Below are 16,481 nucleotides of genomic sequence, written 5' to 3'. Positions count from 1 at the left end.
TCCGTCTCAAAAAAAAAAAAAAAGAAAGAAAGAAAGAGTAGTTAGAAATAAGAAAGCACTTGACAAATGCTGTTTAATAAATGCCATTTCTCCCATTTTTAATTATCAGGTTGGTATAAATTTTATTTTTGAGAAATTATGTGTCTCTTCTGGGAGCGGTGGCTCACACCTATAATCTCAACACTTTGGGAAGCCAAGGAAGGAGGCTTGCGTGAGCTCAGGAGTTTGAAATCAGCCTGGGCAACATGGTAAAACCTCGCCTCTACAAAATATACAAAAATTAGCGGGGTGTGGAGGCACACCCCTATAGTCCCATCTACGTGGAAGGATCACTTGGGTCCGGGAGGTGGAGGCTATAGTGAGCCGGGATTGTGCCACTGCACTTCAGCCTGGAGGGTGGAGTGAGACCCTCCCTCAAAAAAGAAAAAAGGAAAAGAAAAGAAATTATGCATCTCCTCTTGTCCAGTCATAAAAATTACTGGCTTTTCAAATTATTGTATCTCCTATGTATGTCTTCAATATCTATTAATGGAAATATAGTCACTCAAATGAAATCCTACAAATGAAACTGCCTTAATTGAAAAAAAAAACGTAAGAAATTGTATTTCTGCTTTAGACATATTGGTAATATTATATGTCTACTAATTTGTAAGGTCACTTTTCCTTTTTCTGAAATGATTTTAAAAATGTATAAATACAAGCTCATGCCTGTAATTTTACCACTTTGGGAGGCCAAGGAGGGCAGACCACGAGGTCAGGAGATCAAGACCATCCTGGCTAATACAGTGAAACCCTGTCTCTACTAAAAATACAAAAAATTAGCCAGGCGTGGCTAAAAAAAAATCACAGGCATGGCACACGCCTGTAATCCCAGCTACTCAGGAGGCTGAGACAGGAGAATCGCTTGGACCTAGGAGGCAGAGGTTGCAATGAGCTGAGATTGCACCAATGCACTACAGCCTAGGCAACAGTGTGACATTCTGTCTCAAAATTTTTTTTTAAGTGTAAATACACTTTAAATTAAATTTATTTGAGATTAAGCCATTGGAGATTTTTTCTTTTTTTTTTTTTTTTACAGAGTCCTGCTCTATTGCCCAGGCTTGACTACAGTGGCAAGATACCAGCTCACTGCAAACTTTGCCTCCCTGGTTCAAGAGATTATCTTTTTTCATAGACATGGTCCTGCTGTGTTCCTGCTATGTTGCCCAGGCTGGTCACAAACTCTTGGGCTCAACAGTCCTGCTGCCTTGGCCTTCTAAAGTGCTGGGATTACAGGCATGTGCCACTGCACCTGGCCAAGATCTTTTCCTACTCATTAATATTATCACACATAGGTAGAAATAATGTATAATTCGATCTTATGAATGTGCAAACTTCTCTTTGCTTTTGATACTTCAGCTTCATCAAACCCAGCAGTCATCAAGATAAATTCAATTCTAGATATCGTAACAAAAGTGGAAGACTATTATCTTAAAGGATATGTTGTTGGGGCTATTCATCCTGTTATACAACCTGTGGGGCAGCGAAAACACCTACCTGCAAGTTACCTCTATAGAGTGGTGCTATCGCGCTTGAAATTAAGGTAAGCACGCTGCTCAAGAAAGAAGCAGGTGAGAGTGATAGTTCTCTTTGTCTAAAAGAAAAAGAAATTTTGAATCAAGTGACGGAGAAGAAAGGATACTTGGGGGTTTTAGTTTAAAGCACATTTTCCAGCAATGGAACCTGGATCGGAGCAAGGAAATTTACACCTCCTTCCTTAAAACTCCTGATTGATTTTTGCTTCTTGCAGACAAATGGGTCCTAAGTGAGGATGTCAATGAATAAAAGGAAAGCAAAATAGATTCCAGAGGTACCTGGAAGCTCCTGTAGGCACTTCAGCAGCTGCAGGGGTAGCAGTGAGCTACTGATATTATCACTAAGCTAAAGAGCTGACCAGACCTACCAGGTCCACTTTCACTAAACTTTCTGACTGTCCTGCATTGTTTTTTAATAGTGGTAACAGAAACTATCTCTACATTCTAAAGCTTTTTTTTTTTTTCAAGACAGAGTTTCGCTCTTGTTGCTCAAGCTGGAGTGAAATGGCACGATTTCAGCTCACTGCAACCTCAGCCTCCAGGGTTCAAATGATTCTCCTGCCTCAGCCTCCCGAATAGCTGGGATTACAGGTGACTGCCACCATACCTGGCTATTTTTTTTATTTTTAGTAGAGATGGGGTTTCAATATGTTGGCCAGGCTGGTCTCAAACTCCTGACCTCAGGTGATCCACCCACTTTAGCCTCCCAAAGTACTGGGATTACAGGCATGAGCCACTGGGCCTAGCTCATTCTAAAACTTTCAATAACAGAAAAACCTACCATGACAAGTTCTCACAAATTGGATAGACCTCTGCCCTTTTCCCAAAATAGAATTTAAAAGCTAACCATTGTAGTGTTTTCTATTTTAATAGCTACTTCTCCAAACAATACTGCAATCATTTTTGCCACCCTAGATTGTAAATTTGATGGTTTTCATAGTAAAATACTGTTGCTCTTTCCAATGAAGAGTAAAGATGACCGGACAAATATCGTAGATTAACACATTAAATTTTTTTACATAACTCTTCAACTAATATGTCACTTAATGCCAGGGATGTGTTCTGAGAAGTATGTCCTTAGGCCGTTTCATCATTGTATGGACATCATAGAGTGCACTTACACAAACCTAGATGGAACAGTTTACTATCACCGAGGCTATATGGTATAGCCCATTGCTCCGAGACTACAAGCCTGTACAGTCTGTTACCGACTGAATACTGTAGGCAATAGTAACACAGTAAAAAGTATTTGTATAGCTAAACATACCTAAAGATAGAAAAGGTACAGTAAAAATACGTTAATCTTATGGTCCTGCCACTGCATATGTGGTCCATTGTTGACAGAAACATCATTATGCAGTGCATGACTGTATATCAAAACCATCTCAAAGACCAGGGGAAAAACTGTGTTTTCTCTTTATTGTGACGGATCAACAACAATCACTTTATGAGAGGGCTAAGCAGAGAGGGAAAAATGAAATTAGAGGAAAACCAAGAAAATAGGAAACTTTAAAAAAAAAAAAAAAAAAAACAAGAAAGGACCTTAAAGGATTCCAGGTGTGCACACCTGTAATCCCAGCACCTTGGGAGGCCAAGGTGGGCAGATCACGAGGTCAGGAGATCGAGCCAATCTGGCTAACACGGTGAAATTCTGTCTCTACTGAAAATACAAAAAATTAGCTGAGCCTGGTGGCACACACCTGTAATCCCAGCTACTCGGGAGGCTGAGGCAGGAGAATCACTTGAACCCGGGAGGCAGAGGTTGCAGTGAGCCGAGATTGTGCCACTGCACTCCAGCCTGAGTGATAGAGCGAGGCAAGACTCTGTCTAAAAAAAGAGAAAAAAAAAAAAATTCCAGGCGTGTTTTTAAGGGACACTGTCTCCCACGAAGTAATTGCATACTTAAACATGTCTGGTGGGGTGTACAGGCTTCAGCTTTCACTAAAATATAAAGCCTCATCAGATATTTACTAGTTCAAGCATTACTAAGCAAACATGGCATTTTTGGACAGTAGTAATGCTCATGTCCTAATTACAAATCTTATCAACCATGTGTGAATTATCTTTTCTGCTTTTAAAATTACTTCAGATAGACTTAGCAGTATCCTGGCAAGGCTAAGAATAAGCAAAGAAAAAAGATCAGAAAAGAAGAAAAAGGAAAAAGGGCAATATTTATTTGCATTTAACTAGAATTTTAACTTGTGCTTTTGTTCAATAAGCTATAACAACAATCTAAAATTATTTCTTATAACTTTTAGTAAAACAACAGACTTGAAGTTTTTCTTTCTAAGTTACAAATTAATAGCAGTTTAAGGAAATTTGAAGTTATTGTGTTAATAGAAGTTATTGTGTTTTTCTGGTATTTTTACGTAAGAAGATAGCCATCGGGCTTGAAATAACAAAAAACGATTACCTTGACCTAGTTTGTGAGTTGCTCACTCATTTTCACATGGGCATATTAGCTGAAAAGCAGCAATTGGCCTCAAATCATGAACATATTCCCTCTGTTACAGCCCAAAGAATTCAGCAGCACCGAGTGGACAAAGACGCCCAAGGCTTGTGATTGAGGAATGTCCTCTAACTTCTGAGGCACAAGCAAATGACGCAGTAAAAGAACTGATAGAAAAGGTACTAAATTTATGCACTTTTTCATGGGCTATTGAGAAACATTTGGTATTTCTTCTTTGTCAATTTTCTTTTTTACCCTAAAAAGGATAGGAAAATGAAAAAAAAAGAGAAATAAAAATTAAAATATGATAGAATATGTTAGGAAGAATTAAAAAAAGAAAAAAGAGAAATAAAGAATAAGAAAATGACAGGTAACTTTTCTACCAGAATTTAAAACATATTGAAGCACTTGTGCCAAATTGAAAAGAATTTAAAACAGAAATACAGGCCAATGAAACAAAATGGACAACCAGAACTAAATTTAAACAAATATAAGAAGTTTAATGACAAACCTGATGAAATAAAATGGAGGAACAACCATTATTTAATGAATGCTGTTGGGAAAGTAGACAATTGCTCTGCAGAGAATAAATTCCACATTTCAGATGAGATAAAGAGGTAATTTTTAATATAAAAAAAGAAAATGAAGAGTAAATATATACAATGACTACATTAAGGAATTTGAGCATATAAATATAACTTAACTGTACTGGGAAAATTAAGCTTAAAAAGGAAGAATCAAAGGGAAATCTGCAACAGATGTGTCCTATGGGAGCTTCAGTTTCAAAATATATATCACAGGAAAGGAATACAAATCCATGAAAGTAATATGCAGTCTTAAATAGACAGACAGAGACCATGGACAGCAAATATAAAAGAGAGAAACATCAATAATTAGAAGACACTTGGTAACAGGTTCAACCTAATAATATTTAATGTAAATAAAAACTGAGAACTCACCAATGTTAAATCGGGAAATATAATTAAAATCAAGTGTTGGCAAAGCTTTAAGAAAAGTTAAGTCCAGGTGTGGTGGCTCACACCTGTAATCCCAACACTTTGGGAGGCCGAGGTGGGAGGACCACCTGAGGTCAGGAATTCCAAGACCAGCCTAGGCAACCCCAGCTCTACAGAAACTGGAAAAAAAAATCAGCTGGACCTGGTGGCATGTGCCTGTAGTACCAGGTACTCAGGAAGGTAAGGCAGGAGGATCACCTGAGCCCAGGAGTGAGCCTGCAGTGAGCTGTGATCAACTCACTGCCCTCCAGCCTGGGTGACAGAGCAAAACTCTATCTCTAATAATAACAATAATAAAAACAAAGAAAAGTTAACATTCGTAATACAAGTGGAATTGTAACAAATTAATGCAATATTCTTGAATATCTGTTTAGTAAGAAGAAACATAAATCCTGTTTTGTTTTGTCTTGTTTCGTTTTTTTTTGGAAAAAATAATCTGGAGTGCAGTGGTAAAATCATAGCTCACTGCAGTCTCAAAGTCTCCAACTCAAGCGATTCTCCTGCCTTAGCCTCCCTGGTAACTGGGATTGCAGGCATGTGACACCACACCCAGCTAATTTTTTTATTTTGTAAAAACAGGAGTTTGTGTTTCCCAGGCTAGTCTTAAACTCCTGGGCTCAAGCGATCCTACTGCCTCCCAAGTACTGGAATTACAGGTATGAGCCACCACACCTGGCCGTGAATCCTGTTTTATGTTGTAATTCCCTCCTTAGGAATTTAAGAAAACAATTGAAGGCCAGGCGTGGTGGCTGATGCCTGTAATCCAAGCACTTTGGAGGCCAAGGCGGGCGGATCACCTGAGGTCGGGAGTTCAAGACCAGCCTGACCAACATGGTGAAATTCCGCCTTTAAAAAAAAAAAAAACAGAAAGAAAGAAAAGAAAAGAATTGAAAAGGGGAAAAATCATTTTTATACAAAGATATTTAATCAACAGTGAATAAGGGTCCAAATTCTCAATAACTGGAAGACTTTGAAAGAGATGATGGCAGATTAATATAACAGAGTATTTTACAGGCATTAAACATGACAACTATATTGACTGTCAAGATGCAAAAATCTATACCATATAACTTAATTGAAACTTAACTGAAAAGTTGAATGCTATATGTATATTGATTAAAACAAAAAAGTTGTATATTCATAAATATTCTGAATTGATGGAATTCTATAGGGAAAGCTGTTTTTTTTTTTTTTTTTCCATTGCACCGACATATTTATAAAGTTTTACTTTTTATTTAAATACAGCTAAAATCTAAGGCATTTTCTTTTGGGGTAAGAAACTGTGAAATATGTTCACTCGTTTCTCTTGTTGCCTCCAAGTTTTAAAATACCATGTATGTATGATTATCTGCGGTTTGGGGATAGCCAGTTATAGTTGCTAATGATTATTTTCCATTTAGGTACAAAGTCACACTATTCAATAAGGGTTTTTAGGAAAACTCTTTGAGACTCAATTTGGAAACAAATTATGCATATTGTTTATTAGTACTATTCCGGGAAATTTTTTTTCTGGTGATAAATCCACTCCAGCGAATTTATTTTGAAAACAGAAATGTAGCTACTAATTTAGTCTTAATAGATCACCATCAGAGCCCTTGTTTTGCATTTGACTTCCTGGACACAGTTGAAGATCTGTTTAAACAGGAAAGTGCTGTTATTTCAGCAATTCGAGTAACGGGGTTATTTCATTAAGAGAAAAGCTTCAGGAAACAGAGCACATGAAATATTTGACCATTGCTCCAGGCATGAACAAGAGCCATAGATGAATGCCAAATATTATTTTTGAGCGGCTGCCTCGTGTAGAGTTGGTTGTTGAACAGCTAACTTTTAAGTTCTAATATTATACCAGTGTTCACTCTAATTTTAAAATTAGGTTTCTCAGAATTTTAAACTAAAAATAACGTTTTAAAAATAATAATCCTCCAATTTGAAAAATGGAAAAAAACATTAATATTGTATTTGTTACCAGACTTTTCCAGATAAAATTTCCTAGTAACAGAAAAAAGCAGCCAGGCACAGTGGCTCATGCCTATGATCCCAGCACTTTGGGAGGCCAGGGTAGGCGGATCACGAGGTCAAGAGATCGAGACCATCCTGGCCGACATGGTGAGACCCCGTCTCTACTAAAAATACAAAAATTAGCTGGACGTGGTGGCGCATGCCTGTAGTCCCAGCTACTCGGGAGGCTGAGGCAGGAGAATCGCTTGAACTTGGGAGGCAAAGGCTGCAGTGAGCCAAGATTGCACTGCTGCACTCCAGCCTGGTGACATAGTGAGACTCTGTCTCAAGAAAAAAAAAAAGAAAGAAAAAGAAAAAAGCTTTTCTGCATCTTTTCACTGAAATCAACTAATAAGACCTAGAGAAAGCACTGATAATAAATTCACCCATTTCTACCTGCAGAATGCCATGTCTCTATCCCTCCTTCTTCTTCTCTCCCAGGACAACTGATATGAACGAAAATTTGTGGTTATTTTAAATGGTTACAATCTCAATATGTTATTTCATGGTAATAAATGCTGTTTCACCAGCCCTAATCCCTTGTCCTAGCTCCACACACCCACACTCTCTCCCCCTTCTCAGAATTCTCCTGCTTCACTTTAATAACCTAACCTGGGTTAGCCTAACTGACTTCATCTTAGCTGCAAACCTAGCTTCCTCCTCCCTACCACAGCCCCTTTGGGTGCATAACTGGGCCACACTGACACGGTGCTTCTGTCACGCTGACTCTGTGCTTGTCCTACCATATAACCAATGTAACTGCATCCTGCTTGGCAAGCACACCTGCTATTGTGTATAACTCTCTTTGAACCCCTCTTGGTGATTGTTTGGAAATGCCCTTAGCAACCAACAATCCTGGGAACCTCCTCCCCGCTGATTACTAGCTAACTTGCCTGTTCTGCTTCTATAAAATTCCGATTCAGCTAGGTACCCACTCCCCTACCTAAATCAAGGTATAAAGGAAAATCAAACCCCTTCCTCAGGGCTGAGAGAACTTTGAGCGTTAACCATCTCTTGGTCACTAGCTAATAAATAGGACTCTTAATTTGGAACTCAGTGTGTGGCGCATTCCTTCTAACTCGCTTGGTTATTACATCACAAGCTGGAGCTGAGTGAATTAAGTTATCCCCATTGACAGGGCATTGCTCTCTGTTCTGCCCCAGTTCCTCTTGGCTTTTCTCATTCCATTTCATTCTGACTCTAAATGTTTGCATTTGCAACCTCCATCATAATTCTCTCCTCTCCTTCCAGGTAACATTTAAAACATTTAATTTAAATGTTTAAAACAGTAGCCATATAAAAGACATTGCTATTTCTTCGTTTAACTAATTTAACAAGTACTTATACAGCACCTATGAGTACAAAACACTGCAATACAAGGATGGATAAGACATAGTCCCTGCCTTCAAAGGAGCTGCCAGTTGAACACATGAAGAAGACAAATAGAACAAAGAAATGAAGTAAAAGCAGAGAGGAACATGCCTTAGGTTTTTGGCTGTTATATTTAAATAAGAGTTAAATCTTACAGATATGTCAATGGGAAAAGTGCTGAGTGTGAAAATAAGCATTTAGTTCTCAAAAATTATTTCACTGGTATTATAGCATATGCATTAGAATCCTATTCTTTAACTGATAGGATTGAATCTAATCCTATGTATTTGGCCCAGATAGGAGACAATAGAATAAAGACATAAGCTGATCAGAAAGCTTTGTAAGAGTAGTGGTATGAATTGGGCTTATGCTTTATACCCACATGTTTGTCTAGAATCAGTCTTTTAACATTTTTCTTTGTTACCATCAAATAAACAAAACTATATGTTTTTTGCTTTTCAATTAATAAATCTCTTGTTTATTAATGAAGATGTATTTGGTAATGTTAGTTTTAGGGATTTCTTGGACTAGGTATTAATTTTGCTCCAACTGGAGACACCATTGTTAAATGGTCTGCAAAAATCATGCTACAGAATTATTAGTTCTTCCCAAACAGTGGCGCTTCAGAGAAAAAATAATTCCTGTTTTCATAATTTTTAAAGTATATTTGGTTCTGTTTGAAGGTCATGATGATCATGTGGCATGGTCTTGGGAGCAGTGCTATTTTACAGGTGATTAATTAGTTTATGAATGAGTTTTTTGTTACTGGTCAAGTTACTCTATATTCTAGTGGATTTCCTCAGAAAGCCTAAAGGTTAATTGATAAAGTAATCAATGAAAATAGAGCTTACATTTTATTCTGCCATTTTTTTAAATATCAGATTAATGTCGCTGCTAAAAGAGGAATGAAATTTGTTGGATTCATATCACAGCATTATTCTCCATCTAAATTCTGCAATGGAACCAATCATGATGGAGATATAGAATCAATGCTACATGTAAGACATGGTTCAGATGAAAACTGTAGAAGTTGGAATGAAGGGACGTTAAGTGGGCAATCATCTGAAAGTGGAATTGAAGAAGAACTTCATCATGAAAGTGGACAATATCAAATGGGACAAAATGGCAGCCCCAGTTCCTCTAAATCAAAAAAGGAAGAAGGTAATAGATACGATTGGTTGAAAGAAAAGATACTATAGTTTAAGCAAAATACATTTTTGAGGTTTTCTTTTAGAAATAGGAGGCAAAGTAAGTGGCTAAAGATTATAATGACTAAATGAACTAATGAAAACTTGTCATGATTTTTAAAAGTTATTACAGCCAGCAATAAGGCAGGACAGTTTTTTAGACATTGGTGTCTGGCAGGACATACAATGCCATCCACATAATGAAACTTTGTGTTGAAGACTGGTTTCCATCTAGTCATAAAAAATTCCCTTGTAAATTGAAGGCTGTACGTGTGTACTAAATAAGTGAGTCTATTAAGTTTAAAAAGCTGTTCTGATTTATGTTTGTACTAATAAACAGCGTGTGAGAATTTTTGTTTTGGCCTTTCCCACTTCATGGATGGTTTTCACCTTTGGAATTAATTGGCTTTCTTTGATCATCAACTAGAATATGAAACTGGCACATTGTGATGAAACAATTAATATAACAATAGTGCCTGCATTCTAAAATAACTTTGAACAACAGTTGTATTCTTCTGTGCCAGCTAGCAAGTTTTCCCAAGAAATTGAGAATATTTTATTTATGCATTTAGGACAATTCGAAGTTTTCTGATACCTTTGTGGGCATGCTTTTAAAAAAGCACTATCAGAGAAAAGCAAAGGCTACACATATGCTCTGGAATCAGATATCTCAATTTCTTTATAAAAAGAGGGTAATAGTAGGAATTTCCTCATTGGGTTATTGTGGGAAGTAAATAAGAAATGTCTACAAAGTGCTTGACCCAGTGCCTGGCACAGAATAAACTCTATGTTAACTCCTATTAACTGATCCTTCAATCAGTCTTGGCACTGGAGGAGCACGCCTTGGTATCAGGCTTTCTGGGTCATGTTTTGATGTGCTTAGCATCCTATACATGGCAGAGATTCATTTAGCCACATAAGCTGTACCTCCTGAAAAAATAACTAGGAGCATTTACCAACTTAGATCTCACCCATCTCCACCACCACCACCATCATCCTCTTTTCTCACCTGTTCCCCTAGCTAACAACTTCCCTGATTTTTCTGCAATGTAAAAATAATAGGAATGTATATTAGTCTGTTCTCATGCTGCTAATAAAGAAATACCCAAGACTGGGTAATTTGTAAAAGAAAGAGGTGTTTAATTGACTCACAGTCCAGCATGGCTGGAGAAGCCTTGGGAAACTGGCAGTTATGGCAGAAGGGAAAGCAAACATGTCCTTTTTTACATGGTGACAGGAGAGAGAAGAATGAAAGACTAGCAAAGAGGGAAGCCCTTTATAAAACCATCAGATCCCGTGAGAACTAACTCACTGTCACTAGAACAGAATGCAAAAAACTGCCCCCATGATTCAATTATCACTACCTGGTCCCTCCCACAACATATGGGGATTATGGGAACTATAATTAAAGATGAGATTTGGGTGGGGATACAGCCAAACCATATCAAAATGTAAAAGTGAGCAAGAGATATTGGAATTATAGTAGGAGAGCTATTCACTGTCTTCCACCCAGTTCTACCTTTAAACTCCATATGAGTTCCCACCCTCACTTTGAGCAAATCAGATGTCTATTTCTAGTCCTTTAAGTTCTAAATCCAATATAGTACTTAATGTAACTATCAATCATTAGATTCCTCTCTTCCTCTGTATTTTTAAACTATATACTTCTCAATAACATTTCTGTAGTAGTGGCTTTTAATTAGAGGAGGGAGAATGGGAGAATGCACAAAAGACCTTTTTGAGTATCTGGTGAAGTCCATGGAACCCAGATACTTTGGTCTGTCATACAGGTGATGTTAAACTTCCTAAAACAAAACCATAGGTGTGGATCCTTTGACCCCAAGCTAAGAATTTGCTAATTCAAGGTATGATCCAGCATTTCCATATCTGTTCTAGAGTCAATCTCACACGTGTCCAAGGAGATATAAAGTTTATAATAACAAAAAAAATTGAAAGTAATGTATATGTCCACTAAAAGGAGAATAGAACATTAGCATTCTATGTAGCAGTTAAAATAAATGAATAAGGTCTTATGGTTATTTACATTTTAAAGGCCTGTTGAACAAAAAGTCAGTTCATATCTACAATAGGATACCTTTTTTAATGTTTTCAAACTGTAAAATGTTACATATAATTTGTGAGTATATAAAGATGTATTAAAATAATAAAAGCTTGCATGAGAATAATAAACATCAACTTCATTATAGTACTTATTTCTGGAGAATAGAATTAGAGGATACTACATAGTAGCCTCAACTGTATCCATTTCTCATTTCTTTGAAAAAGTAGGCTGAAGCAAATATAATATTGACATTTAATTAAGTTGAGTGCTTGTTTGTATGCTTGGACTATCTCATGACTAGTGAGAAAATTAAGAATCTTTAATCAATAAAATTATAATTTTCCCCTTTTTTCTCCTTCTGAATGCCTAGCCTCAGACAACAAATTGTATACAGTCTTCAATGTTTTTGATGATGATTCAGCCTCCTGGACCTATCAGGAAGGCATCCTGTCAATGAAAGTAACGAGAAAAGGATCAGTCATTAGCACACTTGATGCCGATTGGCTGGAATTAACTACATTTTATTATAAACAAGGCTTGTCTTTAATTGATTCTTTTGTATTCTGGGAAGCATCTAAAGGTAAGTTTTATGTTAATGATATTTTACATCTAAAGAATTTGAACTTGTATCAAAATCAGTGAAAATGTTTTTGCCTCCTAAGTTCTATGGCTGAAAGGACAGATATTATTTCTAAGGAAATAAATTCCAACTGTTACATAGATATGTAACTTTAATTTAAAAGCTTAAAGCTCCTTAAGCACAGTGGACACCCAGTGTGTGGGCAGAATTATAACATAAAATGTTCACTGTTGGGTTGTAATTGGGAAACCCCTGCATGATTTACTAGGAGAATTTTCCAAATAAGATGTATTATAATAGTCCAAATGGGAAGTTTATGAAGGCATTTCATGGTTACTATTCATATATATTACATTATCCCAATTTTGGACACTACCATGTGTATAGTCAGTCTATACCTGATTCTTTCTATAATTTGTATAGAAAAGTAATCTTTGGTTTAGAAAGTGATGTTGGCTCTGTTCTTATTTCTGTCTTCGTCTTGTCTTTCATCCCTCTCTAGCCTTTCTTATTTAGTTATAATGGAGTATGTAATCATTTGTGTCTATCATGAAAACAAAGACAATTAAAAATTCTCAAATATGACTTTCTAGGGAGAATTTTTAAAGAGATGAGTGTTTTAAACAGAAGAAGAAAAGGTAGTAAGGAAACTAGAAAAATGCATTAGGAAAAATGAAGTTTACGAAAGCCAGGATAACTGGGAACCCTAACTCTATGAGGTTAGAGGAAAGCATGAAAAGCAAATAAGATCTCCCTGTACCTTACTATTGTTAAATCAGCCTAATATTACCTTAACTGATGCAACTAAAGACATTGGATGATACTTTAAATTATCAGGAGTCATGTTCCAATAGGCCCTTTTAACTAGCAATATTAAGGATCAAGCCCATTGGAGCACCCAGAAATACGACACCTTGCATAGTGCTTGGCACAGAGCAGGTGCTTAATAAATATTTCTTAGTATTTTTCAGTAGGCCAGTCATTGTGGCTCACACCTGTAATCCCAGCACTTTGGGAGGCCAAAACAGGCAGATTGCTTGAGTCCAGGAGTTCGAGACCAGCCTGGGCAACATGGCGAAACCTGATCTCTTTAAAAAAATACAAAAAGTTAGTCGGGCGTGATGGCAGACACCTGTATTCCCAGCTACTCAGGAGGCTGAGGTGGAAGGATCAAGGCTGCAGTGAGCCGTGATTGTACCACCACATTCTAGCCTGGGTGACAGATTGAGACCCTGTCTCATATATATATAAATTAAAAATATTTATTAGTATTTTTTGGTTATTGGAAGCTTCTTCCAACTTGGCTTTTTATAGTAACAGCAAAGTTTCATAGGAAGAGCATGAGTTTTAGAATCAAACAGATCAAGGTTTAAATCCTATGTCTTCTACTTATTAGCTCTGTCATTTGGGAAGTTTCTTGAGCTCATTGAGCCTCAGTTCCCTAAAGAGGAATAAAAATACTCCTACTTTTAATTTTTGTGAGGATGTAATAAGATATAATAAATGTAAAGTGACTCCTATAATGCCTAGCCAACAGTCAGAGTTCATTTTCTGGCGTTAGTTTTCTTTCCTGCCACTTGTACTTGTTATGTGCAATTACAGTACTTTTAGTGTGGATCATCTATTTAGAGGTCGGTTTATGCTTCATAATCTCTTTCTCTCTCTCTCTTTCTCTTTCTCACCTGTTTCTCTTTTCTCCAAAACATCTAAGTTGAAGCCATTTCAAATTTTGGTGTGTGACTAACTGCTGAACAGAGAAACGAAACATACTCTTTTCGCAGTCTCTCTCAGGCACCCCTGCCTTGGGTCCTGCCTGATGAAAATAAAATTAGCCACAGCAGTTGCCAGCCAGGCTCCATGTGGCTTTTGTTCTTAAAGCCTCAGAAGCTATTTAGAGAACCCCAGGGAGACTCCCTCTCTCAGCAGCTCATGGAGGGCGGGGGGATAGGGAGGGACACAGAATCTCCCCCTCTCAGCAGCTCTGGAATGTCTCATTAGACACTTGACATTACACACCATGACAAGCCCCTCACAAGCCACATCGGTCTGTGGGGTCTGCCAACTGGGCATGTCATTTGGGACTTTCCTGGGAGTACACAGGGAAGTTGCCGAGGGGAAATTGTGACCAATATCTGTCACTGTGAGAAGCAAGTCAAGGAAGCAGGGCTGAATTGGTGGCTTTGTTCTGGGACGTTTGATGCCTGACATCTAAAGCACATGGGGACGGGTGGTCGGGGCAGGCAATGCATATTTTTGGTCTTGTTTCTGTTCTCTTCCAAAATATTGTCAGAAGTTAGCCCACCATGAGGAATGGAAGAACAAAACCAGACAGTGCTCAGAAATTTAAATATATTACCCCACAAATCATGTTGAATAAAATGCCTCCCTCCAGAAACAGAGAGAGGGGGAACAAATGTTTAGAGAGTTTTCTACTTCAGCAGAGTCAGAGGTAAAAGTTGTAAGATCTGTGAAATTCCTTCTCAGTGCCTCTCCACACTCACTGTAACAGCCTTTTCTGCTGTGAAGCACACCCTGGGACACACAGGCACAATCACCCTTAAAGCGCCTACACTTCACCAGCCTCCAAATGCCCCACCGCCCCCAGAGCATAATCTTTCCGCACTTTAGCATATCACATCTAAAGCTACATTCTGATTTTTTTCTTTTTCTTTTTTTTCTTTTTTTTTGAGACAGAGTCTCACTCTGTCACCCAGGCTGGAGTGCAATGGTGTGATCTCGGCTCACTGCAACCTCCGCCTCCCGGGTTCAAGTAATTCTCCTGCCTCAGCCTCTCGAGTAGCTGGGATTACAGATGCATGCCACCACACCTGGCTATTTTTTCGTATTTTTAGTAGAGACAGGGTTTCACTATGTTGGCCAGGCTGGTCTTGAACTCCTGACCTTGTGATCCACTCACCTCAGCTTCCCAAAGTGCTGGAATTACAGGTGCGAACCACCATGCCTGGCCTTACATTTTGAATATTTATGAATTCTTATCAGCCTTTAATTGTTATTCATTTCAATCTTTCCACTCCTGTAAAAATGTTTGTGTGGCGCTAGTGGAGGAGAGGTAGTACAATGAAGAGTAGGGATGGAGTAATGACATTCAAATGTCTCTTTACTCATTTCATATGTGCCAGGCCCCATGCCAGGCACTGGGTTTATAATGCTGTTTCCTACTCTCAAGGCACTAGCTGTGTGGCATCAGGCAGTCAGGCAGTAAAAGTGTCAAAACATATACATCTAATTTCAAAACTAAGAAAATTGTGTGACATGACCGTAGAGGATATTATGGCAAGAGTACCAGGAAAGAATCCACTTCAAAAGGTGGTCAGGAGGTCCCCTCTGAGAAGGCAGCCATCACACTGAGACTAGGCAGCTGGAGAGGAGCAGGCCTGTGAGAACCAGACATAGACCATTCTAGGCCGAAGAAACACATCTAAATGTACAAAGACCTTAGGGCAGGGAAGAGGAACTGGGAAAAGGTCTGTGTTTCTGGAACAAGGCAGGCAAGAGAATGCCTGTGGACACAGTGGAAGAGGTAAGCAGTAGCCAGTCCCTGTGGGGTCCTAACCAGGAAGAATGCAACGACCACAGCAAAAACCTATTTTGTACTTTCTATACACCAACGTTGTGCTAAGCCCTTTGCATTCATCAACTCATTTAGTCCCCACAGCAACCTGTGAGGTAAAGATGATGATTTCCCGGTTTTTTAACTTTATTTACATATTTATTTATTTGTAGATGGGGTCTCACTCTCACCCAGGCTGAAGTGCAGGGGTACAATCATAGTTCACTATAGCCTTGAACTCCTGGGCTCAAGCAATCCTGCCACCTCGGCCTCCCGAGTAACCAGGACTCCTTGCACATCACCACGCCCAGCTAATCTTTTAAACTTTTTTTGTAGAGATAGGTCTCACTTTGCTGCCCAGGCTGGTCTCAGACTCCTGGCGTCAAGTGATTCTCTGGCCTCAGCTTCCCAAAGCGCTGGGATTCCAGGCATGAGCCACCGTGCCAGGCCATGCTTATTCTCCTTTTACATATGAAGGAACTGAAGCACAGAGATTTTAAATAAGGTGCCCGCATTCACATAACTGGAAGGTGGTGGAGCCACCTAAATAGAGTGTGTGCTTTTACCAAGATATTTATTCCAATTCATTCATTCAAGATTTAAAGACGGAATCATGATCTCATTTGCATTTTTTGATTGAAGAATTTCTGGGCCGGGCGCGGTGGCTCAAGCC

The 16,481-nt window shown here is 38.4% G+C and overlaps 1 protein-coding gene across 2 annotated transcripts in view; it reads left to right on the top strand.

The window, feature by feature from the left end:
* The window catches only part of RFTN2 (raftlin family member 2), a 69,095-nt gene that overhangs the window by 16,992 nt on the left and 35,622 nt on the right, over nucleotides 1-16,481 (top strand). For both annotated transcript variants that reach the window (XM_017545172.1, XM_017545171.1), the window contains exons 2-5: nucleotides 1,399-1,582; nucleotides 4,088-4,202; nucleotides 9,290-9,569; nucleotides 12,028-12,237. In XM_017545172.1, the coding sequence (XP_017400661.1) occupies nucleotides 1,399-1,582; nucleotides 4,088-4,202; nucleotides 9,290-9,569; nucleotides 12,028-12,237 (789 nt within the window). The remainder of the gene's footprint in view (nucleotides 1-1,398; nucleotides 1,583-4,087; nucleotides 4,203-9,289; nucleotides 9,570-12,027; nucleotides 12,238-16,481) is intronic.

The sequence above is a fragment of the Cebus imitator genome, unplaced genomic scaffold (assembly GCF_001604975.1).
Source record: "Cebus imitator isolate Cc_AM_T3 unplaced genomic scaffold, Cebus_imitator-1.0 Scaffold178, whole genome shotgun sequence".
Classification (NCBI taxonomy): Eukaryota; Metazoa; Chordata; class Mammalia; order Primates; family Cebidae; genus Cebus; species Cebus imitator.
Note: the sequence above shows the minus strand (reverse complement) of the source record. Positions and strands in the feature narration are given on the sequence as shown.